Source organism: Episyrphus balteatus, chromosome 1 (assembly GCF_945859705.1).
Source record: "Episyrphus balteatus chromosome 1, idEpiBalt1.1, whole genome shotgun sequence".
Taxonomy (NCBI): Eukaryota; Metazoa; Arthropoda; class Insecta; order Diptera; family Syrphidae; genus Episyrphus; species Episyrphus balteatus.
In genome coordinates, this window is record NC_079134.1 from 15620693 (window position 1) to 15646290 (window position 25598).

General features: G+C 30.6%; 2 protein-coding genes across 2 annotated transcripts; one reads left to right on the forward strand and one right to left on the reverse strand.

Annotated features, from left to right (window-relative positions):
* Positions 1 to 5499: 5499 nt before the first annotated feature.
* On the forward strand, positions 5500 to 6259 carry LOC129916956 (adult cuticle protein 1-like). Its single transcript, XM_055997222.1, has 2 exons — positions 5500 to 5633; positions 5696 to 6259. Exons 1-2 carry the CDS (start codon positions 5628 to 5630, stop codon positions 6104 to 6106), a joined length of 417 nt encoding a protein of 138 aa, XP_055853197.1. The 5' UTR covers positions 5500 to 5627; the 3' UTR covers positions 6107 to 6259.
* A 3967-nt stretch (positions 6260 to 10226) lies between these two features.
* On the reverse strand, positions 10227 to 11128 carry LOC129916962 (adult cuticle protein 1-like). The gene is made up of 2 exons (XM_055997235.1): positions 10992 to 11128; positions 10227 to 10927 (listed from the first exon to the last, which is right to left on the reverse strand). Exons 1-2 carry the CDS (start codon positions 10995 to 10997, stop codon positions 10550 to 10552), a joined length of 384 nt encoding a protein of 127 aa, XP_055853210.1. The 5' UTR covers positions 10998 to 11128; the 3' UTR covers positions 10227 to 10549.
* Between the last annotated feature and the right edge of the window lie 14470 nt (positions 11129 to 25598).

A 25598-nucleotide genomic window follows, 5' to 3' on the forward strand; every position in this document is an offset into this window, starting at 1 on the left:
AAAGTGTAAAAAACAACTTAAAAAACGAAGAATATTGTGTTTGATGCAAAATTGTGGCGAAACGGTTGTCCGCAGAGAAAAAAGTTTTGAGACAAACTTAAACTATAGTAAATTCTTGACTGGTTGTAAAAAAAATCTTTCAAATCAAACGTGGTTTGGCAAAGATAAGGCAAGTTAAAGGACAAGAGAGCAAAAATCATAAAAACCGTGGTAACTCGAAAACGGGACGAAAACGAGAAAATTACCTCTTAAGTTTTTCGACTTAAAATGACCTCAGGAATCCATGGTTTTCATTTGGGGCGGTGACTGTGGGACACCCTGTATAGGGTGCCGGGTAAAAAATTAATAAGCCTGAAATGACTGATAGCTAAATTTATGACTGCACTTAAACCAAAAATAAAAAATTTCTATGAAACCAGTTATGCATGCATTTGTGGCTAGGCTTTTTCTGCACTTTGGTACCAATAACTTCTTAGTAACTCTAGATTTGATAAAAATTATTACCATTCTGCAATTCTCTTTGGACGCGCATATTTTTAAAAAAGTTGGCCACCTACGTTCCTATAGATTTGGTTTATACCACAAGGTGTTAAAAATTTTTCATAAAATATTTTTTCTTACATTTTGCAACGAAAAACGAATTTCAATATTTTTTCAAAAAAAAAGTGCAACAGCTATGAAAATTTTTAAATGCTCATGGTTTTAGTCAATTATTGCAAAAAATTATAAAAAATAGTTTATAAAATTCATTGATTCGTGGTTGTGGTGAACGAAAACGTAAGATGATGAAATTTAAAATACCCTGAACGAAAAAAAGCTAATATTTTCTAAACTGGTTGCGATAGAATTTTTTTTTTTTTTTTAGTACAGTCATAAGTTCAGCTATCAGCCATTCCAGGCTTATCCATTTTTTACCGGACACCCTGTATTAAAACTAAACAGGGTGTCCGGTAATAACATGAAAAAATTTAAAGGGTGGCTGTTGGGCAAGATCTAAGAAAAAATTGTTCTTCAGTAACGCTCTATCGGCCATGTTGATATTGTGTTATTTTGTATTTTAGTGGGAACGGCCATAAATATGAAAATTGAAAAAGGATGTCCTAGAAAGTTTTACTCTTATTTCTCAACAGGATTTATCTTCATGATTTTTTGATTGTTACTCATTTAGATAAATAATATAATGAAAAAGAAAAAAAAAAAGGCTTTTGCGTCGATTTAAAAAAAAAATACTGAATTAAATGCATTCCACTGTAAACAATCATATATTTTGAATTAAAAATTTGAATTGCTGTTTCATAAAGTTTCTAAAATAAAAAGAAATACACAATACAATATTCCAAGCAAACACTTTTTTTTAACTTTCCAAAAAGAAGGACTAACAGCTCCGTGTTATAATACTCGGATATATAATAATGTAGCTTGAACATGGTTTTTTATTACAAAAACGTGACTTCATAGATTTTTCTGACTTTGTATTCAATGATTGGATCAAAGAAAAATTAAATGTTCTGTTTTTTGAGCATTGTAATTTTTATTGTATTTGCCTTAAAACATAGGCAGCAATTTATAACTTCAAAAAGAGAAAATCAATGTAGTGCAATTTTTTCACAATACCCCTTAAATACCAAATAATTATAAGTTTATATAAATTTCGAAATTACGTGTAGTATTTAAAAAAAAAAATCTATTAAATATATACCAGCCGACCCCGCCCTCGAAATTCGAGAGCCAATTTCTTTATTTTTTTTTTATTTGCAACAACTTTAAACACAATTATACCAAAATAGTTTCATTATTTTGAGTTATTGTTGTTGCGATTAACTACACTTTTTGAAGACAAAATACACAGGTATATATAATATACCTACTTTTTGATATTTTTTAAACCTGATTTAGATATTGTTGAACTACGTTTTAACTGCACTCAACTACGTAAAAAAAGTATCGAAAAAGAAAATGCAAAGTGCATTCGCCTTAATGCATTGTGTTTGCACCTTGCATTTGCGATTCAATTCAACCTGTTTCATGTTCCATTCATTCAAAGTCCATCATTCAACTTCTTCCAACTTCACTCAAATTTGTCATTCACATCATTGTATACTTTGTAGGTTCTCGTCTTAGCTTACTTATTAATGATTAAAGATAGGTTCACATTTATTAAAGGTGCGTTCACAACAACTTCGCGCAACAACGTTTTTTCATGTTAAAGCCATAACTACCATGACCTAAAAAGTGAAAAAGTGGGAAATTTACAAAACTAAATTCTAGCAATATTGGTTTTTGTAAAAATTTTTGGAAAAAACTACCAAAAATTTTTTTGGAATCCAAAAAATAAGCTTTTTGCATCATTATTTTTTATTTTGTCGTCGTAAAAACTGTCATAAAATGAGTTTGAAATCTATCACTTTTTGACTTTTCGCAAAAAGTTGCCGTTGTAGTTATACTTTTAAAGCCTTAAGGCTTAACAATGAAGTAAAAGGTGAAAAAGTGGGAAATTTACAAAAGTTAAAAAAATTTATTTCTTTCAAACTCCATTTGTTTTTGAAAAAAACTACAAAAATTGTTTTTCAAACGAAAAAATAAGCTTTCTGCTGGAAGGTATAAGGAAGAAAAAAGACGTTTTTGTTAGTTTTCCCTGAACCTCATAAGAAAAACGCTTTGCCATGCGGCGATAAAATATTAGTGACTTTTATTCAAAAATGTAAACGTCTAGAAGTGAAAACTTGGTAAAATGGTAAAGGAACTGTCAAAGTCAGCTATTACATTAAGCCTCAAGAGGCTTGACTCTTTTTTCGAATTTTCTTTTGATACACAGCCACACAAAAAAAATAAAAGTTCTGACCTGGAGTTGAGACTAAGTTTTTCATATAGTTTTTCAGTTTTTGGGTCGCTGAAACCGAATCCGGAGTCCGTTTTTCCCCATCACGTCAGGTTTTCGAGATAACCTCAAAAAATGTCACGAAAACAAAAAAAATTTTTTTCTGATCTGGATGTGCAAACATGTTAAGCATACAGTTTTTGGACCGTTGAATCCAGATTCGAAGTCAATTTTGCCCTATCACGTCAGGTTTCTGAGATATCCTCAAAAAAATGTCAAAACCAAAAAAACTAAATTTCTTATCTGGGGTTGTAACTAGGTTTTTCATATAGTTTTTGGGTTGCTAAAACCGAATTCAAACTCTATTTTTCCGTATCACGTCAGGTTTTTGAGATATCCTCAAAAAATGTCAGATTTTTTGAGTTTAGACATTTTTTGAGGATATTTCAAAAACCTGACGTGATACGCCAAAATAGACTTCGGATTCGGTTTCAGCGACCCAAAAACTATATGAAAAATTGAGTCGCAACCCCAGGTAAAAACTTTTGTTTTTTTGGTTTTGACATTTTTTTGAGGATATCCCAGAAACCTGACGTGATAGGGCAAAATTGACTTCGAATCTGGATTCAGTGATCCAAAAACTATATGATTAACATATTCGCACATCCAGATCAGAGAAACAAATGTTTTGTTTTCGTGACATTTTATGAGGTTATCTCGAAAACCTGACGTGATGGAGCAAAACGGACTTCGGATTCGGTTTCAGCGACCCAAAAACTATATGAAAAATTTAGTCGCAATCCCAGGTCAGAACTTTTATATTTTTTTGTGTGGCTGCCCTACTAACAATTTTGCTTCTATAATGCTTTAAAGAAGCAACAATTGCATCTGTAAAGCTTTATAGAACCAAAATTGTTTGTCGGGTGTGTAATCATTCTGTGAGGCGCGTACTATTACACGATGCCTCTTGAGTCAAGGACTCAAATTTGACATTTATCTTTTGAATTAAAATTTGTTGTTGTTGTATTGCACCAAGAAGCAAAAAGAAATGTGAGGGAATGTTGAAAAAAGAAAAAGTGGAAAAAGAAACGTTAAAAAAGAGTCTCGGACTCACGACCCACGACTCTCCGGTCGGATAATTTTTTCTTTCATCTTTTTTCTCTTTTGCACTCATTATGTTTAAAAAGAGTCGCGCTTCTTGAGGTTTCATGTAATTGCTGACAAATTCTTATGTTCTTTCAAGAGAGAAAAGGACGAAAATAGATTTCATTGGTATCAAAAGTGTTTACAAAAGATTTGACCTTAGTAATAGACTCGATTTTAATAGAATTCGATTTTAACAAAAAAAATTCATGGTAATAAAACAAACATCTTACTTCTGAGCTTAGATTACTTAAACAATGAAAGTTAACCATAGTTAAAACAACACACCAATGTGAAACCACCTTAATGTTTTTTTATTTTCGCTGAATGCTTTCATTCATTCATTCAGTCATGAATGACATTTCATTCCAGTCGATTGGAAATTTTCCAATAGAATTCCAGTTATTTTTGTTTTTGTTTTTGTATTGTTTTTTTTTTTTTTATGTTGTATCGAATTTTAATTTGTTTAATTTCGTTATTTCGGTTAATAAAAAGTAAAAAAAAATGTGATTCTGCACATCTACGCGTCATTCTCTTTCGTTCCGTGTATAATTTATGCCCCTTCGGTTTTTGGGGGCCCGGTAATTTGTACCACAAAAACTATGCTCGCCGTTTAATTATATGATGATGATGATTCTGGACAACTTTTTGAAACCACCATTTTGAAACAATAGTTGGGACCTTTTTTGTATTTCAATCCAAATGTCCTTCAGTGTACCAAATTTCATCACTTTTCGTAAAAAAAAAAATGCTCCTCTATAAATGATAAATGATGAATGACAAATGAAGCCTAAACAACAATTCCCTAACTAAGAGTGAGCTTTAGGAATAGGAACCTAAAGTCGTTATTTGGCTGAAAGAAAAACTATCCATAAACCTGCAAGAAAAGTGTAAAATCCGAATTTTTTTTTTCATATAAAATAATGAAATAGCCGTACAAAGCTGCTGAATAACCTAACCTCTTATACAATTTCATAAAAGCATAAGACTAATACCTTATTGAAGGAGTATACATTTAAAGAATGCAAGTTACAGAAAACCCCCTGCTGTCAATATTAATCTACAACTTTCAATTTATCTGATTTTCAACACTATCTATCAATTTCCGGTCGTATGATTAATTCTTTGTCATTTATTAAGTGAAACAAAAAAAAAAATAAAACAAAACTTGTAAATTAATGCAGTTTTGATTGATTAGGTGCACACAGAATGCAATAGTTTTGTGTTGCCATGCAAAAATACTCATAATAACTAATAACTATATCTCAACAATATGAATAAAAATTGTTTTTATTTATGGCTTAATTGTAATTATATTTCCATCGACAGTAATTAACACGTCAAAGCGCTCTATTCTTGTAGTTTTACGCACTACCGCATGTCAAAGTATATAGTGATTATCAGATCACCATCATTTGGAGTCAAGTCGAACCAAACTGCAATATTAATGTCAAGCTTAAGCAAAACTTTATGTTTATTTGTTTTTGTGTAAACAACAACCTGGTTGCCGTTAGAATTGCTCTATATGACATGTTGATGGTGAAAGGGTGTGGTTCTCTATGTCGCTGGTATAAAAGTTGCACTAATTCCCAAGATCAAATCAGAATTAACTCAAATCGTTCACTGAACAGTTCTTTCAAACTCCCCCAAAACAAAAATAATCAACATGAAGGTAAAAGGATTTTCTTACAAATTGGATATCAAGAAAAAAGGATTAATAACTTTTATTTTTAGTTCGCCATTGCTGCCGTAGTCGTGTTGGCTCTTGCCATGGGTGCCCAATCTTCCATCATTGGAGGAATTCCCGGATTGGGTCTTGGTGTTCACGGTCTTGGTATTCACGGTTTGGGACTTGGGCTTGGAGTTCCCGGACCCGTGTTGGCTCAAGGACCAGCTGTTTTGGGATTGGGCGGTTTGGCTGGTCTCCCAGCTGCAGTTAACATTGCTGGTGGTCCACTTCTAGCAGCTCATGGTATTCCAGCTGCTGTTGCTGTTGCCCCACATGCTGCCGTTGCTGCTGCCGTTCCAGTGCATGGTGCCTCATATGTTGCCCAGACCCGTGGTGCTGTGCATACAGCTCCATTGCCAGGACACATCCAATCTGCTGCTTCAGTGAATGTTGCCCCAGCTCCAGGAACCTTGTAAATTTAATTGACAAAGGATATTAAAACGCCACTCTGTACGACAAAGAAAAAAAAACACTCAAAGACGCTGCCATAATAATAAACGATGTCATGTAATTTATTCAAAATTTCATTCAGGAATAGTAAATAATATAGAACTTTTACTAAAAATTTAGTGCTGTTTTTTTTTGTTTTTTATTTGATCTACAATTTCTTTATCTTGAATTTTTGATGTCTTTTTGCATACTTATTCAAGGAAATGTAAAACTTTTTTGACTTATTTAAGTGGAAACATTACAAATTCAAGAAATGCACTTTACATATAGAAGGCATTTAAATCTTCTTCCATATTCGAGATTTGGAAAAATGTCTCATAAACCAAAAATTCGTTTGTTAATACTTAACAAAAATGTCGTTTTTTAGTACAGTTACCTTATATATCAGGCCGTTTGTAATATCTGGTAGTTCTGATTTTAAACAGAGTTATCTGTAATTATGAGAGTCCAATGAACATCCGAACTTTTCAGACTCGATTGTCAAACGCAAAATTTTCAAAAACACATAAAATGTCGCAAATTACTCAAAATTACTAAAATTTTGTAATAAAATGTTTAGAAAATAAAATGTTTTATAAAATTTTGCCTGAATAATTTTTATCAAAAATTGAATATGGCCGAGAGTTCACTAAGTCCAAAAACTTTACGATTAAATTTTTCCCCGTGGCAATGTGAATTTGTTTCTCTTAATCAAGTGAGACATCGAAAGGTCTTTTTAAGCTCTATTCATAAGTGAAACCTAATTTACAATCGAATTCTTTTGTTTCTGAGATAACTTGGAGCCAAGGATTTAAAATCAATTTTGGTTTACAGATACCTATGAGTTCACAGTGAGCTATCCCTTTTTTGTGAACTATCATTTTTTACTACAAAATTATTTTCTTTAGATTTTAGAAAAAAAATTCACCCCTTGAAAAAAAAATTATTTTTTAAGTGGGTTTATATATTATTTTGAAATTTAATTTTCATTTGACGAGTGATAATTTAGCATTAGAACCAAATTTTTTTTTAGGTTTTTGAAATTTTTAATTAAAAAAAAAAATTAAAAAACTCATTTCCTGCAATTTTTGAAAAAAAAAAAAACTCTAAAAATACTTTGTTATATGAAAAATTAAATGGCATAACTTCGGACGATCGTAGATGGGGTGGTTAGAACTCCAAAATGATGAGAAAGCAATTAATAACACTGGAAAACAGACAAACATTTTCCAGGCTAAATTATTTCCGACTATATGAAGGTGGCTTATTCCAAAAATAACATTAGTTCTACTTTGACTTTGATTTTATATTATTCTACATAAAAATGCATACAAGTTCATCACAACTTCTTATGGGACTTTAGTCTTAGGTACATATCAATGCATATACATTTTTCTTGTAAATGTTAATAAAATAAAATGTACGACTTGGTCACACGTATTTGCTCTTGCAGTTCAAAGCACTTTTATGTTAGTTTACTTGTAGATTTTAAGCCTCTATATAAATTTTAAAGAACTTTTTTGATGTTGAGGAAGAGCCGAGACTTAGGGCGAAAATTTCTTAAATGAATAAAATTTTTTTTATTTGACTTTTTTGAGAAAAACTAAAAATGCAGTTGCAATTGCTTTGAATATTACACGCAATGTCTAATAATCTAAATCGTTAGAGCCGTTTTAGAGTAATTTGCTATTATTTGAAAAATTTGTAAGCGAGATTAAAAAAAAAAAAAACAAAAAAAAAAACATTCAGAACTCTATAAAAATCATCTGTACAAAATTTGTAGAAAATCCGTCCACCCGTTTAGGATGATGAAATGTGTACAAATGGAAGCACAGACATACATACGGACGGACGGATTTGCGAGACCCACGTTTTCGGAGTTCTCCATCATTGTAATGTTGGTTTTGACTATAGAACAAGTAAGAATTATCACAACAAAAACATTACTGTTAAAAAAAGAGCCAAGTTCTCCTATGTTGAAATTATGCTGGCACAAAAAGTACTGAGATGTAAAAGTGTACCAAGTTCCAAAGTTTGGGTTCAAATTCGTATCAATAAAATTTTGATTGTTTACTTGGCAATTTTTGAAATAACTTTAAAAATCGGTAATTAAAAGAAAAATTGTCAAGAGAACAATCAAAATTTTATTGATACGAATTTGAACTCAAACTTTGGAACTTGGTAGTGAAGTTTCTGGCATCTTTGGTGTGGAAGTTAGAGGGGGTTCGAAAATGGCCTGAGTTGTTTCCTGTAAATAAGGGTGTAGTGCCAAAGTTGCTAAAGAACTTGGCTGGGCACTACCGTGCCCCTTGATATATTTTCAAAACTAGAACTGCTAGAAGGAACCAATATGATTTTTGGGCTTAATGAGACCAAATCCATAAAATTTGATAGGTATAAAATATAGAGATGTCCACTTTTCATTAAGGAACGATATCGTCACTCTACTTATACATAGATTCGTATTCTTTTTGCAAACATTTGCTAGACAGAAAAAGTGATTTTAATCTTTAATGGTTACAAAATGGTCAAAAAAGGTTAACTCAGCAATTATATTATTCTAAAAAAGAAAAAGTTGTATTAAAAAATGTGACCCTCTAAGGGCCGATTTGTTCACACTCGATTATCTTTTAATCAAGGATTCCCCTTGGAGTAATCCTTGATTAAAAGATAATCGAGTGTGAACAAACTGGGGCTATGCCTGCTCTAATTTAATTCTTATTAATTAGTAAATAAATTTTTTTTTAATATCATTTGACTGTGCCAAAATAATTTATTTGTTAATACAAATTATACATTTTGGGCTCAAAGATCTGGGCAATCCTTGGTTACCAATATCGCAACAGAAAAAACTGTGTAGTTTTTAACGATTAACTCATTGTGGGAAAATTAAATTATTTATTGACTTGATTGAATAAAATGTAACGAGCATTTTTTAGTTTAAAATTTGTATCAACATAGGGTAGCTATAAAACTTTTCGATTGATGTTTTTTTTTCAACTTCGCAACAAAAAAAAAAAACTTTACACTTCACTTTAAATCTTAAAAATTTAAAAAGAAACTGGCTTCTATTATAGCCAGCTAAAAGTATGCTATGAAATTGCGGTATACAGCACCCATCTTTAACAAAGATCGTCACCCTGATAACTGGTTTAATTTCTACATGAGATCACTCGTGTTTCGTGTCCCTCACATGTCTATTTTTGTTTAGTTTTACTATTGTTCTCAACGTGGAAAATTAAGAACAACAACGAAAGGAAACATCACACTCAACGGAAGTAAACACCAATTGAAAATTGACAATTTTCATTATTATTCAAAAAGATGTATGCAGTTGCGTTATCGGTTGCTAAAAATTATGCTAATTCTGCCCTAAACCATGTATGCGTTGTTATATAAGGCTTTGTTTAGATTAAAGACATTCCAATTCTACAGAAAGTATAAACTTAATAACCATTAAAAACTCAAAATATTCATCTCCATTTTAATGGCTTCAACAAAAAACTATGTTATCTATCCTATGCTAAAAAAAAACATTAAACACAACATTAAACAACACTAAAGGAAAATTTTTCTGTAGAATAACATTACCATAACAAAAATTCATCTGTTATTAACATTTTATTACAAATTTAAGATGTCTTTCAAACCAAGTGTCACAGTCATAAATAAAATTGCATACTTTTTGGTACTTCTGATTTGTTCAAGGCGACAATATTTACTAAAATGAAAAAAAAAAAACAAGTTGGAAATAATGAAGAAATATCTTTTCCATGCAAAGGGTCAAGTAACTTGTTGTTATTTAGAAGAGTGTTTAGGGTCTTATGTTTTCATTTCTTCAACGGGGAATGGCTTTTAATTATAATGGATTGGAAAAACATAAAGTTGTTAACAGAACAGTTGCTTCTTTGGGTTTTTACATCAGCATGATTGAATTCAAGTTTTTTTTTTGTCGAAATTTTTTGGATTTTCTAAATTCTCGTTTTTACTCCTTTAATTACTTCACAAAAATTTGAGCCAACATTTTTTTAAGATGGGTTGATTTTTGTTTCGTCGAAAAAGAATAGTTAATAAGGTGTCTTAAAAATAAAATAACAAAACAAATAATTAATATTTTTTTTCAACATTTTTATTAATTCTAAGAAAACAATATTTTTTTTCCCTTAAAAAGGTTTGCTTCATGAAGTCAGAAAAGATAGACAAAGTATGAAAAATGTAGAAAAATAGGACAGAGACGGAGAGATGATAGACAGAGCAAAGGATATCTCAGTTTTGTTTATTATTTAAGTTATATTTGTTTTGGTTTTACTTTTGTTTTTTTTTTCCTTCAACAAAACAAAAGCAAAACACATCTTGACCAGGTAATCATGTAAAAATTTTCCTTTTTTTTTTCTTATCTTTTGGCATTTGTTTGAACGAATAAAAACTTCTTACAAAGTTCCTGGAGCTGGGGCAACATTCACACTCGACACTGAGTTAATGTGTCCGGCCAATGGGGCAACATGTGAAGCACCACGGGTCTGGGCAACATAAGTACCGCCAGCAACAACATGTGGAGCAACAGCAACAGCGTGTGGGGAAACAGCAACAGCAGCTGGAATACCAGCATGCACGGCCACAGATGGAAGTCCCAAAGCTGAAAGACCAACAACTTGTGGAACTAGAGCTGGTCCAGAGACAGCGGTGTATGAGAGTCCATGTCCGGCAACATCAAGACGGTGACCCAATCCCAAACCAATTCCCAATGGGAGAACAGAGGATTGTACACTCATGGCGAGGGCCAAGACAACAACTGCAACAATAACGAACTAAAAGGAAAAAAAAAGTTGGTTTTAGAAGGTTTTCAAAAATTTGGTTTTGAAAAAAACTCACTTTCATATTGAGAATTGAGATTTTCTTTGTGCTAAGCGAGATCAGCGAAGAACTGTTCAATTGAAGCTAGAAGCTTTGACTACGACTTTAACATGGAAATGTTTCAATTTTTATACTGAAATTAGCATCGCAAAGTAATCAAAGGAAGAAAACAATGCATATTGAAAGAACCACACCTATTCTAAGCTTTTTGAGCTAGAAAAAGATGCAAGAACCAAACAACAACCATTTTCCATTAAAGAATAAATAACCAACTTCTAATAATAAATAAACAAAAAAAAGTTGTTTTTTATGACATAAAGAATATAAAAAGAAAAAAGTGTCTGTTGGTCCAGTTTCAAGTTGTGGCAGCTTTAACACCATTCCAGCCAAGACAAGACACCATCAAGACACCTTCTTAATGACAGCTCTAGTTCAAGCCATTGACGCACAACATGCGGCTTGGCAGCTACCTACTTAGCATACCACACACTTTTTTCTTGAGTTCAGGTTTCCTTAAATGATCGTTGTCAAGTGAAAGGTCATTTTTTCTGGTTGGGCTCAAAAGAAAGGGTCCACGCACACTTTTGGACTTCCCCGTCCCACTAAGGTCAACCAGTGTGCGACAATTTTATACAGAAATTCCTAGCCCCACCTTATTCATACCTAAGAAGCACGCCTAGGGGCATGAGTTGCATATACTCAACTCATTACCTTATGCAGCTCCCGCACTTGCCATGACACGCGATCAGAACAAGCCAACCACAAGCATCTCGGAAGCTGAATGTTGCAGTGTTATGCCGCTGGGTATGGCAGGTCCGCATGGAGTGGTAAGTGGTTGGTACCAGTTCTTCTATCATCGTGAAGGCACACGCTTTTCTTGGGTGAGAAATAAAGAAATAACTTCACAGCACTAACCGCATACCTAAGAAAAAGATAAAAATAATTTTTATTGAGAGTGTTTGAAGCTTGGATTTATGTTCTTCTAGAAGTTGTTGGTCTCTGTCTCTGTTATGGTCAAGAAAATTGCTATTTCATGGTTCATAAAAAAAGTGTTCTGGGTGAAGAAAATAAATTAATTCAGTCCGCTTTCCGTCCGGTTGTCAATTCAATATCTTTCAATGTATATATGCACGGTTTAATGTGGTGTGGTGCGCCATGTGCCAAGGGTAACACGTTTTTAAAAATGAAATATTTTATTTAATAATACAGTGGGGCCAAAAAGTTGATAAGAAGTTGTGATGAGATAAATTTCAGAAGATGTGAGCCAAACGTGATTGGGGTAGTAAGTACCAAGTTAGTTATATTGTTCAACTAAACAAGTGTTTTTTAACTCTTGATTAGGGAGAAAGATTTTTAAAAATCTCATAGAAAAACAGCAGTCATTAATTTATAAATTTTTTTTTAATTTACTATTTTTTTATGTGGTAGCCAAAACCAAAATAACAAAGTGCTATTTTGAAAAGAATTTATTCGTTAACAAGCTTCTATTTTCTATTCTTGACAAAATATAGAAAACATAAAAGTCTATAAAATTAAGTGCTGATGATGTAAAAATGCATTTTTCCAATTAAGGTGAGAATAAAAATTTAATAAAGTAAAAGTAATTGTAAAGAGGAAATAATAATCTATGATTTTGTCTAAGTTTACATTTCGATCATTTAATTTTAGTATTTCTCAAATAATTCGGATAATAATATAATTTTGCTGTTTTTATCATCAAAAAGAACATTTTTTTTTGCTATAGGTACATTTCTATCTATCAAACTTATTCCCATTTTTTTTACACATGTAGAAATGGATAATAAAACGATTAACCGATTTTTCTACGACCAAAAAAAGTCTTGAAATGGATACAAAATATATTTTTTGAAACATTTTGTTGTGTGTTGAAATTCGTATGCAAGATAACTTATGTAAGAGTTGATATAATTGAAATCTGTAAATGCCAAAAGTTAGGGATTGCTAAAATTTTACTATTTCAGATAAAATTTTTTTAATAAATTTATTAAGAGGTCCATCAAAAGCAAGTTTTTTTTTTGTAAGTATGTAGGTATCTTCCATAAATTTGATGGTTTTATGAATGAAAACTTTATTATTATGAAATTAAATGGAAATGTTTCTTAGAATATTTAAACTCTTTATGTAAAAATGCAAAAAAAGTTTCAAAATTATTGAAGCGGTGTTTTTTCAGTAAAAAATTGTAGGTATGCTATTTAAAAGGACACATACATTTAAAAAAAATTAATGTTGTTTTTTATATTGCAATCTTTTTTTTTTTGAATAATTTACTAAGTTGTAATATTAAATCTTGCTAAATTTTTTTTATTGTAACACAATTTTTTGTTGAAATCAGTAAAGTCGTTTACGAAAAAATTAAAAGTTAAAAAATTTGTTCTATGGCAGGTTCTATTTATGACGGTTCAAAAATTATTGTTTTTATATAAAAAGAAGGTATTTATTTATAAACCGCAGTAAACGTTTTTTTTTTATCGGAATTGTTAGAGAAGTTTTTGAGAAAATTTCGTTTTGGTGAAATGGCAAGTAGGTACCGTTCGGTCCTAAAACCACCAATTTCTTCAATATTCCGCCAAGTTTGAAGAAAATCACTTTTTTTTGAAAATCATTATCAGTACCAGCGATAGAACCATTTTTTTTAATTCTTAATTTCCCCCGTCTAATTTTATTTAAACGATATTTTTCATACGGAAGCATTTATTAATATAAATCAAAGATACAATTTTGATAACGTAGACATTTTGATTGAAAACAAAAAATTTAATTTTTTTTATCAAATTTTTAAAACCACGACTTTGTGCATTTTTGAAATTTTGGTTTTAGGTGTTTATCCTAATGATATGCCAACTTTACATTAATTTTCAAAAAAATAATTTATACTAATTTTAACTTGCTCTATAGTATAAAAGTTGATTTCGTGTCGAAAAAAAAAAATTTAGGTTTAAATCAAAATCAACCAAGTGGGTCTTCCGTTCGTGCGTCTGTGCGTCCATTTGTACACATTTCCACAGCCTAATTGGATGGACTGATTTTCTTCAAATTTCGTACAGATGATTTTTATGGAATTCTGTAAGCTGGTTATTTTTTGTTTTTTATATCTCGCTTAGAAAATTGTACCTCCCATACACATTTTTCACTACAAGCCAATTTACTCGAAAACGGCTCTAAAGTTTTTGATTGAACTTTGCCAGACGTAATATTTGAGGCAATTGCAATAAAACTGCATTTTTAGTTTTCTCAAAAAAGTCAAATAACAAAAAAAATTGGCTCCATGTAAATGTCGGCTCTTTCCCAACATCAACAAAATGTCTTTAAAATTTATATAGAGCCAGCTCTTAAAATGTACAAGTAAACTAACTTTAAAGTGTTTCGAACTGCAAGAGCAAGTACGTGCGACCCAGTCGTGCATTTTATTTTTTTAGACGTTTCTAACTATTTAAAATTTTTTTTTCCTTTGAAGAAAATTTTTGTTAATGAATTTTTTTTAACTACATTCCATATATGTATATAAATTTACCAAATTTTACTAAAAATTAAATCAACTTAAACTCTAAGATCAAGTTCGTGGTACCCAATCGTGGATTTTCTACAGCATGACTGAATTTGTTGTCATCAAGCAAAAAAAAAAAACATTAAAACCAAGACGGGGAATTTCAGCACGATAGGAATCTAGGTATCTTTTATTAGAACCGTTTTTTTTTTCACTTTCTTTGATATTTTAAAGAATTTTTTTTTTTTTTGAAAAATTAGTTATATTTTTTTAAGGGCTTACGTTCATTTCTTAAAGCTTTGCTTTTATATGTGATTTAAAAAGAAGCTTGTTACTTCTTTGAAGCGTCCAGCTCGGGAGGAAGAATGATTTAATATTTCTTAAAAAGTTGCGTTGAATTTCATAAAATTTTTTTGTATATGCAAGTTAACGTGTTTGTTAACTAAATGGTAGTGTTTGAACTTTAAAATCAGTTTCTCATATTGGAATTTTATTTTCGAATATAAATGGATAAAGCACAAAAAAAATGGATGAATCATTAAAAAATAGTTAGGTAATCATAAATAACGTCTTTAAAGTTCATCGCCAATTTTAATTAGGTTCTACGACTCACCCTTGAATAACGCTAATGTTCAGAAAATGGAACAAAATTGTTTATAAAAAAAATGGTACGCATACGCCACAGTGACTTATAATAATAGCTTCCATGAACAATATTTTTGCTGAAATTTATATAAAATATTAATGGTTGTCTAAACTTTTTGCACAGTCTCTTAAAGATTTATTGTTGTTTGATATCCCAGGCATATGCAGCTATAAACGAACATCATGGCTTATGATAATATCATATCATTTTATCCAATTTGAACAAATATATATTTTTCTGTAGAAACTTAAGTCCACTTTTCTACCTCCTTGTCTTTTGTATATTTTCTGCAATCTCCTCCCAGAAGCTAGTTACACATTCATAGTTTGATTGAACTGAGCTTGAACTATTTTACGCTTTGCATTCGTGGATGTGGATGGAAGCAGGTAGCATAAACAGCAGCAGCACCAGCACCAAGTAACTATAAGCAAGCATAGCTAAGCTAAAGTATAAAGATCTCTATAATCGAGAGTGGTGGTACGTGTTCGCATTTCTTTCTGAAATGTTGTTAGCTTTCAGAGCTCCCCCATATTGCGGAATGCACCAGAATAATAATGTAATTGATTGAGGGCACAGTGCATAGATACAATATAGACGACGACGGATATCTGCGTTGTTGCTATAGTTGAAAAAAAAAAAAAAATCGCAATTCGTAAATACAAAATTCGTATAGTTCGGGTCGGGAAGTGTGGCACTGGCACTGGTCTGGTTTTCAGTTTTATACTTATGGCACTCGCCATCGTTTGCTCCAGCTTCGACAAAAATCTCAAAACATGTGCTGTGCAGGTGGCAGCAATTATTATTAGTTTGGCGCTGTGACGTTGGGTGTGCAATTAGGTCGGGGGTCGCCATCGTCGTCGTCGCCATCCACCGCACTTTTGCCATTCTGCCACCAATAAGTTGCAAATACACTACAGTGATTGTGTATGGCTTTATATCTTTTCCGGTTCAGTTGAGATACAAAGTGGTTTTAAATTCCTTTTTTATTTAACATTTTTTTTGTTTGTGTTTGGAGGTAAGATATATCTTGTCTTTGGAAAGGAGTTGACATTGATATAAGATACAAAGAAATATATATTTCTGCCTACATCAGTTATACCTGGCAGTCGTATGTGATAAAGATAATAATTACATATTGTGTTCTTTCTTCGAGAGTTATTGGGTAACGCAGTGCTAAAACTTATGATACCATACCATACTGAAGTACGTATTGACTGTAAGGACTTGTTAGGCGCTCGAAGTCAAATTTTGATTGAGTTGTTTTAAAATCACTGTAGTATTGTCGTCGATCTTGGTAACGCAGTTGTTTTTCAAACAAATTTTATTGTTGTCGCAGAGAGTATCCTGAAAAATCTTAGCTGCACTTTATCAATTAAATAACCTTTATAAAATACAAAGCTTCAAAGTCATTGAAAGAGAAACAAGTGTTTATTGCGTTACCACCGCGTTACAGCATTTGTAAGATTAGTTTAGACAAAATTTGTATTATTGTTATTCTTCTACACAGTTTTTATGCTAACAAGTTTGAAAGTGACAACATTTTTTCAATGTGTTATTCAATTAAAGTCATACTTACGATATAACTAGATATTTATTACTGCGTTACTGCTCCAATTTTATTTTTGGTAATGCAGTCATATAAACTATGAAGAATATTTAGTTGAAAATAATATTTCTGTGAGACATACGTTGAAAACTTTAGTTTTAAATAGACGTATTAGAGAACTTAATTATATGATTTTTTAATAAAAATATAAATGTGTGGTAACGCAGTTGTTAGTTACGCAGTTGTTTAGTTTTTCGACCGTTTTGTGTATAAACTCCCAAGAATATAGAAAATTTATTCAAAATTTCACCACTCAAAGGATGCTAAGCCACTGCCATTTTGGCTTTTGCTACCAACATGTTTCATTAGAGAGAGAGAGAGATAGATAAATTTATTTTTAGGCTAACAAAGGTATTGAAAAAATTATTTAAAAAATTCAAAACCAAGTTATAAACGGTTTTTTAAAACTAAAACATGTGGAAGTCCTTTAACAAAGTTGTGATTCTGGATAGGGAAAATTTTTTTTGACAATTTGAAAAATGCCATTCGAAAGATAATGAAAAATCAAAGATTTGCAATCTAAAACGAGTTTTTTAGTCTCTGGGTTTTGATATGAATTTTTGAAAAAGACGTAGTTTTTTTAAGGGTTAATTTTCGCTTTTTTTTATTTTTAACAATTTTTTGGAGCATTCAAAAAATCTCAAACTTATAGGATAGTGGCCATGTGCATTAGAGTGACCGCAACTCCCATAGAAAAAATTTTTTGTCGAATTTTTTTCGGGGGAACCATAAAATGTTCCGCCTTTGCAGATTTTTAGATAGCCAAAATTTCAGCTCGATTGGATAACTCTAAATGGTGCCGACACTCGCTCAAAGTATCAAAAATCTCTGTTTTTTCACTGTTTTTCGAAGAAAATTAGCTCTAGCTCCCAAACAGATCGGGTTATTTTCACTTTTTATATATTTAATTAAAGGTAGTGTTGTTACACATAATTCAGATGCTTAATTTGTTTAGTTTTACTAAAAAAGAAAAATATTGTCATCAATTTAAATTTTCAGTACTTACCACAAAAAGACCTGAAGTGCAAACTCGATATAAAATTAAACTTTTTTTTAACTGTTTTATTCTGCGGATAGGGATAGAATGGATGTTTCTCTATCTCTGGGCCCTCGGGTAGCAAAAGTATGAGGTATAGTCGTGGGGTGAAAGAGCTATTAACAATGAAACTTTCTTTGTTATTGGATCGATGTAAGGCATCTGATAGAAATGCTTCTCGCATAATTATAGCTACAATAGAAGCACTAGGGCAAAATCCAATTGACTTTGTAGTTTCAAAATCAAACTTACATTCAACAAGAAAAAACTTTTGCTTGGTTTAATGCCCCAAGAGCTTATCTGGCTCCTAAACAAGATCTTGATCTTTTGCGTAATTGCATTGAATACCGCAAGATAGACAAAGATATTTCAGAGAAGGCTCTTGCTAAATTCTCAAACCATTTATGGTATTTGAGTTCAGAGCAGGCAGGTCTGGCGTTCTTTGACCTAACTTTACCAGATGGCGAACAAAATTAGAAACGGCCAACATAATTTTGAAAACCAGTGAAACGGAAACCAACAGAATAGTAAATCCAAAGCTACAGACACATGAAGATGAACAATTTGTCACAGCAGGGTTAAAAAATATTGTGAACAAAGAAACATTGAACTTTTTCAGCCGATTGAAAATAGACACAAGTTTTCTCAAAGAACCTCCAAATCTTTGGCCCGAAAACCCGCATTTTAAAGAAGGCTTTAAAAAAGTGCAATCACTTAAAGTCGTAAATGACATGACAGAAAGAGGAGTCAAATTAATAACGGATTTTAATAACCTTTTAACTAAAGATGAGGAACAAAAACAATATGTACTTCAAGTAGTCAGTGAGTGCCGAAAATTGTATCCTGATGCTTCCAAAACTACTTTGTAAATCTGTTGATTAAATTTTTTTAGTATTTACTTCATTTATTATGTATAAGAAATGTAACACGATGTTATTTTTTTTTGTTTTTTAGGCCGTGTGTGAATTGCGTAAAATAGTTCACATAGTGTAAAATATTTGACACTGTTGAGGTGAATAAAAAATTTTCAGCTGTTAAAAATTTATTGGGCTCTGGGACCTGGTTAAATTTGAGTTAAATTTTTTTTGCAGATGGTTTTGTTTTGTTTTTTTTTTTTATTAAAAAGGAGTTTCATAGCAGAAAAGAGGCAGAGAAAAATATTAAACAATAAGCCATAAAGCTGAATTTTTTTTGTTCACCTCAATAGTGTCAAAAATTTTACACAGTGTTAACTATTTAACGCAATTCACACACAGCCTTAGAATTCTGTTAAGTGTTTCGTTTTTTTAAATAAAACAGTTTAAAAAAAAAGTTTCATTTTAAATCGAGTTTGCACTTCAGCTCTTTTTGAGGTACATAAGTACTGAAAATTTAAACTGATGACAATATTTTTCTTTTTTGGTAAAACTAAACAAATTTAGCATCTGAATTATGTGTAGCAACACTACCTTTAATTAAATATATAAAAAGTGAAAATAACCCGATCTGTTTGGGAGCTAGAGCTAATTTTCTTCGAAAAACAGTGAAAAAACAGAGATTTTTGATACTTTGAGCGAGTGTCGGCACCATTTAGAGTTATCCAATCGAGCTGAAATTTTGGCTATCTAAAAATCTGCAAAGGCGGAACATTTTATGGGGTTCCCCCGACCTAATTTCGAAAATCGATTTCTTGCGGTCACTCTAATGTGCATGCATGTGCGAAATTTGAATACTAAAATGATTTTTGGCAAAATAACGGGAAAAATAATTTTTTTTGCCCAAAGTTTTTTGGCCATTTTTAACCGTTTTTTATTTTTCTCTTTTTTTTAACTGATAAATAAATACTGTTATTTGTTTAAAAGGCAAGACTTTATTTTATAAAATTTCAACCAGTTTTGTATACCTACACAATTTTGAGATAACGGTAAAATTATGTTCTTTTTTTTTGATACGTTATATCTTTTGATCTATAGCAGACAAATATAGTTTTACTTAATTGAGCATGCTGAAAATATTAACTTTCATAACGGTACATTACCTACAAGCTACACATTACACATTTTTAAATTGAAAAACTTCAAAAATACCACAAAGCACTTTTGGAAATCTATTGCCGACGACCAGCCAAGCTGATATAAAATTTATTGCAGATTGTCATTTAAAAAAATCGACTAAAAGGTAATGGAAGAAAAAAAGATTGATTTTCCTCCTTTTTTTATTGAAAATTGATTGGGTTCAAAAAATTCTAGCTCTTTTTGTAGATTTCGTACAGACATGGTTGATGTAAATATTTTGAGCTGAAACAACAGGCTTTCAGATATTATAAAATTTATTGTAAGTTTTCATATACAAAAATGGACTTTTATTTGTTGAAAGTAAATTTTTCACTTATTTCATAAAAAGTTATTGTTTTTAATAAATTATTTTTATACCTTTCTAGAGGGGGGTATACTAAAAATGTTTATATAGTCTATAGCCAGCTGTCAAACAGAATGCTTTTAAAAATACTTAATTTTTAAACTATGATAAGTAGTTTCGAAATTATGAGGGAACAAACATTTACGCATACAAACTAACCTTCTTATAACCTTCTCTTTCGCTTTGCCATTTTCAAATAATGTAAAAACCATTTTTGACCTTATTGGGAACAATGATCTAAATCTAAAGCAAAACCATACGACTCAGGTGGAACATTTAATTTTAAGTTCTAGAAAATCTATAGTGTGGTCCTGTGTGTAGGTACATTTTTTGGTGACAGAAAAAAAAAAAAATTAAACCAGCATAAAAATATAAAAATGTTTCTTATCAAGTATTGGTAAATGTTTCCTTGTTTCATGTGGGAATTTTATTGGCAACAGAGAAAGAGACTGGAATTTTACACAAACACACACCACACCCAACCGGAAATCGTTGATTTTGAATAAAAAAAAAAAAAAACATCCACACATTACGTTTGATTTATTTACTTATTGTGTAATCGTATAAATTATGTCAGGGAATTTACTTTTATGGTGTCTCTTTGGAAGTTGATGTTGATTCTTGTGAGGATAAAATAAAAAAAAAAAAAAAAAAAAAACAGAGGAAAAGATGAAATTAATGCTTTGTTGCATTAATTCATGCATTTAGAATTTAGATTATTTGAAATATGCATTAGACCATCATTTTTGTCAAATTTACTACAAAAAAAATTATACTATTTAAAAGCTTAATAATTCTTCAAAATAATAAAACAATAGGCACTAAAATTTTTACAACTTGCAAAAGGTATACCATCATTTTTGTATGAAAAAATTGAAGAAATCACTTTCATCACATAAAAATCCATTTTTTCATATGACAAAATATAGTAAGTTTTCTACCATCTGAAAGCCTATTGTTTTAGCTCACAATATTCTTATCAATCATGTCTTAACCAAATAATTTTCATAAAAAAAGCAAAAAATCAAATTTTTTTTCTTCCATTACCTTAAAGTCCATTTTTTTATATGACAGCCTATTAAAAATTTTATATCATCTGAAAGCTTATTATTTTAGCTTTAATATGATGCTTCAATCATATCTGTACAATGCTTAGAAAAGAAATAAGAATTTTTCAAAGCCATGTCGAAATTTCAAACTGAACTGAACGCTCCAAAAAATTGCTAAAAATAAAAAACCACTCAAAAATACAATTAAAAAGTAAGTTTTTTTTCAAATATTCATATTTCGAAACGCAGAGACAACGCCTTTTTGATTGCAATTTATTAGTTTCACCCCCCAGCAAACTTATTTTGCAGAATTTGATAAAAAAAAAACCCAAATCGGTATCAAAGAGTAGGTAATTGAAAAATTAATTTAAAATCAACATTCCTTTCCAATGCAATTCAAGAGTGTTCTTGACAATGAAAACATTGATAATAAAAGCTGTTAATAGATAACAAGTATCAACTTCAGTAAGTATAAAATGGTCAATTCAGAACAAACGATCGATCAGTCGAAGTAAAACAAGTTTAAACTTACCTATAATTTCTAACCGTGTGTTTAAAATGAAAGCTTTTATATTTATCAGAGTAATTTTCGTGGTTGCTTGTGCCCAAGCAACCCTTTTCGAGGAGTATACGAAAAAAAATTCAGAATGGATCACATCGGACGGCAACTTAAGCAAACTTGAAATTTTGTCAATCAAAATTGGTGCACTGCTTGATACCTCCTCGAAATATGGCTATTACACAAATAACGATAACCCCATTTTCAAATTTCTAGATAATCTTGAATATTTGACTGATCGTGTGACACAATTCGATCGTATTACCAAATTGCAAGTTTCCTTCAATGCCATATTCGATGAATTGTATTTGCAACGCGAAACTGAATTACCTTCGAAAATCAACGAACTTATCGATGAATTTGTCAGCAAATATATTGCATCTTCTGTTGAACTTTTTGATAATATGTTAGTACAATCAAAACAGTTGAAAGAAAGTGCTGAGAAACTGGCTGATGAATCAATTAAAATGATTGATATTTTAGCAGAAAATATTGGAAAATGTTTAATTGTTCCCAAAACTGAATTCAAAGAAGTTTACCAATGCCATCAGAATACTAGAGAAGTTATGCCAAATCTAGTACATAATTCAGCATTGTTGAGTGCTATTCGTAGTGATTTGGATCAATTGGGTAGTATTCAATTGAATGGTAAGATTTCTATCAATCAAGTTCTGAGTGAAATGGGTAATGAAAAATATACATTGTTGAATAATATCAAAGAATTAAGATATCAACGGGAAATTGTTGAAATTATTGAAAAAGATAAGAAGAATTCTAATAATTCTGTTAAAAGTATCAAATAAACTTGGCAAAGCAATTTTGTTTGAATCAATTATTGTTTATTAATATGAATTATAAATAAATATTCTGATAAGCATAAATTGTTTTTTTTTTTTTTTTTTTTTTTGTGTTTTAGTTTTTATAGATCTTTTATTACAATTTTTGGAAAATCAAAATAAAATCGCCGGCAATCAAACAGTTTTAAGTGGCTGCTTTCGATTAGATCAAACAGCTTTCGCCAGCAGTCAACTTAAATCTAGTTTTTAAAATGACCCAGATGCAGATCAATTGGTGGTCGCCCTTTAAATGGATCTCGTCACAAAAACTGGTTTATCTTAATCTTAAGCACTGCAGAATACCTGATATCTGTAGCTCTAGGGGCAAATGCTAAGTGCCTCAATTAGACACGTTAGGAGAGCACCAGTCCCTACGATTGCTGTTCTTTGCAACTTTGATTTGAGACTTTATTTTTTCCAAATTTTTTTTTAAAGGCATATGTAGTAACAATGCTCGCCTTCTTGACCTGTTCTTCAATGTTTAGCTTACAGCTCACATAAGTAACAATTTGGCTTTCATAAGGTCGATTCGACAAGCTATAGCTTGTATTTGAATGGTTTAGTTTAAGGCTTAATTACGCAAGTCAACCATTTTGGAAAGAAAGAAGGTCTCCATTCTAAGAAGCCTCGTATTTTCAAGGACAGAATGCCTCTTTAAGACCTGTTCCAAGAGGTTCTTCTAAGTATGCAATGTTTTTATCTTTTAAGTATGCAATATCGTCTTCCTATAAGTATGCAATGTTTTTTTCTTAAAATTCTGGTGCATTCGAAAAACACATTGCATTTGAATGTGAAGTATCAATTAGCTCCCTAATTTTCACTCATCTTAATTGTTCAATCATGGTCTACTGGTAGAGTGCTGCACTGGAATGCGGAGGTACGTGGGATCGATTCATGGCCTTTGAAATTAAAAAAATATGTTCTTTTTCAATTAAAATAAAATTTTTCCCATTTCAGAGCAACAGAAAAAGCATTAAAATCGCCAAAAAAGAAGAAAACACAAAATAGTAAAAAATTAAAAGAAAATTCAATAAAATCTTTTTTATTTATTCATAAATTCAACATCTTATAGGTAAAAACCTTTATAAGGCCTTATTAACATTCAATGCAAGTTATAGTTTCATTAGCGAAGCTATAGCCTCGCTAAAATGTTTCGTTGTTTTGTAAAAACGTTTCCATAAGGTCGTTTTACGCTGGCTATTAGCTTGTGGAATGCCTGTGAAAAAAGGTCTTGAGCAAATTCCGTAATTTGCGCCAAAATGATTTCCATAAGACCTGTCCTTCTTCTTACACAAGTCAGAAGGCAACAAACCATGCTTAACAGTAATTTATAACATTAATTTAAATTCAATTTAAAAAAAAAAAAAATAAACTAATCTAATGCTTATCTAATCAAGTCAAAAAATAGATTCGATTGAACCTTAAACAAGTTAAATTTTTACTTAGGCAGTTTTTGGTCAAGAATTACACCTAGTGAAATCTTTGAATTTTTAATTATTGTTCGAACGATTTAACTCCAAATTAGCTATGAACGTCAGTTTTTGGGATTATTTTTGGGATTATTTTACATCTGGCATATTTAATCATAAAATAAAGTTAAATATACCAGGAATCAATATTGGTCCTTTTGTTTTAATACTCATGAGAGGAACCAAGGAAATTCCAGTACTCTTTCAGTAGAAATTTCATTTATATGTTATGCCTTTAAAATAAATTTACTGTCAAATCCACCTATGACGTTCTCTCTTCTTCAAGTAGATTCAATATTTTCTAGAAAGAATTAAATTGATGTGATGAGAGTTGCATTTTTAATCGGCGACAAAAGCGATTAAACGTTCAATGTGTTATAGTTATAAATATACTTTAAACGACATTATACTATCAAGAAATTAAATTAAATTGTTTTTTAATGAACTATATTTTATTAACAAACTGATTAATTATTATTATTTATTTATTATATTGTTTTAATTACGACTATCATAATAGCTTTAAGTACTTTGTAGAGTTGAAAAGCTGTTTACCTCTTATAAATATGTAATTCTGTAAAATGATTCATATCATTTCGTGTATTATAATGAATATTCATGATATTTCAGGTGACAATCGAGAATTCACAGTGGTTTTTTTGTTGTGGTTTTAATAAAAGTAAGTATAAAACTGATGAGTTCACACTTTTTACCTAGATCAAACGTATTTTTGTATATCCAATTATTTCGAAAATGAAAACTTTACATATAAAATTAATGTATTGGTAGGAAAAAAATAGCTTAAAAGCAAAAACTGACAAACACAAAAAAAAAACACAGACAAGTATTTTTGCTAATATTTGTATATGGAAGTTATCAAGAAAATTTTGAATTCGGTTTTTTTCGATTTTTTAATACCCCCTGCTAGACTGGGCCAAAAAAATAAAATATTTTTTTTTTGTGAAAGTTACTTCGAAAATCTTGTTCAGGATGATGAAAAAAAAATTTGGTGAAAATTTGAGCCGTTAAAAATAATTTTAAGAGGTCTATCATCGGTGTTTTTTATTTTTATACATGAAATGATGTGTTACAACAGAACTGCTAGACGATCAAAGTAAAAAAAATTTCTGTTCATTTTTTCTAATATAAAATTAAATTTCCTATAAAAAAGATCTGATTGAAAATTTTCGTCAGACGAGCCGTATTCGAGTAATTAAGCTTTTTAAATCAAAGTGTTTTTTTCAATTTGACTGTTTCACTTTGGAATTTTGTGATGAGCAAATAAGTGAATAGAAAAATAAAACCATGACAGATTCTTATAGGAAATTTAATTCTCTACAAAAAAGGTCTCATAGTAATTTTCCCTAAATTGAGTTCTGAAGAAGTTATTCACGATTTAAAAATTGATTTTTTAATTTTTTTCTCGTTTTAAAGTAAAAAAAAAGACAAATTTTTTTTTGTTACAATACAAAGTATTTAAGCTTAAGACCCGATTTTTCAATCTTCTAATAAACAGTCAGTT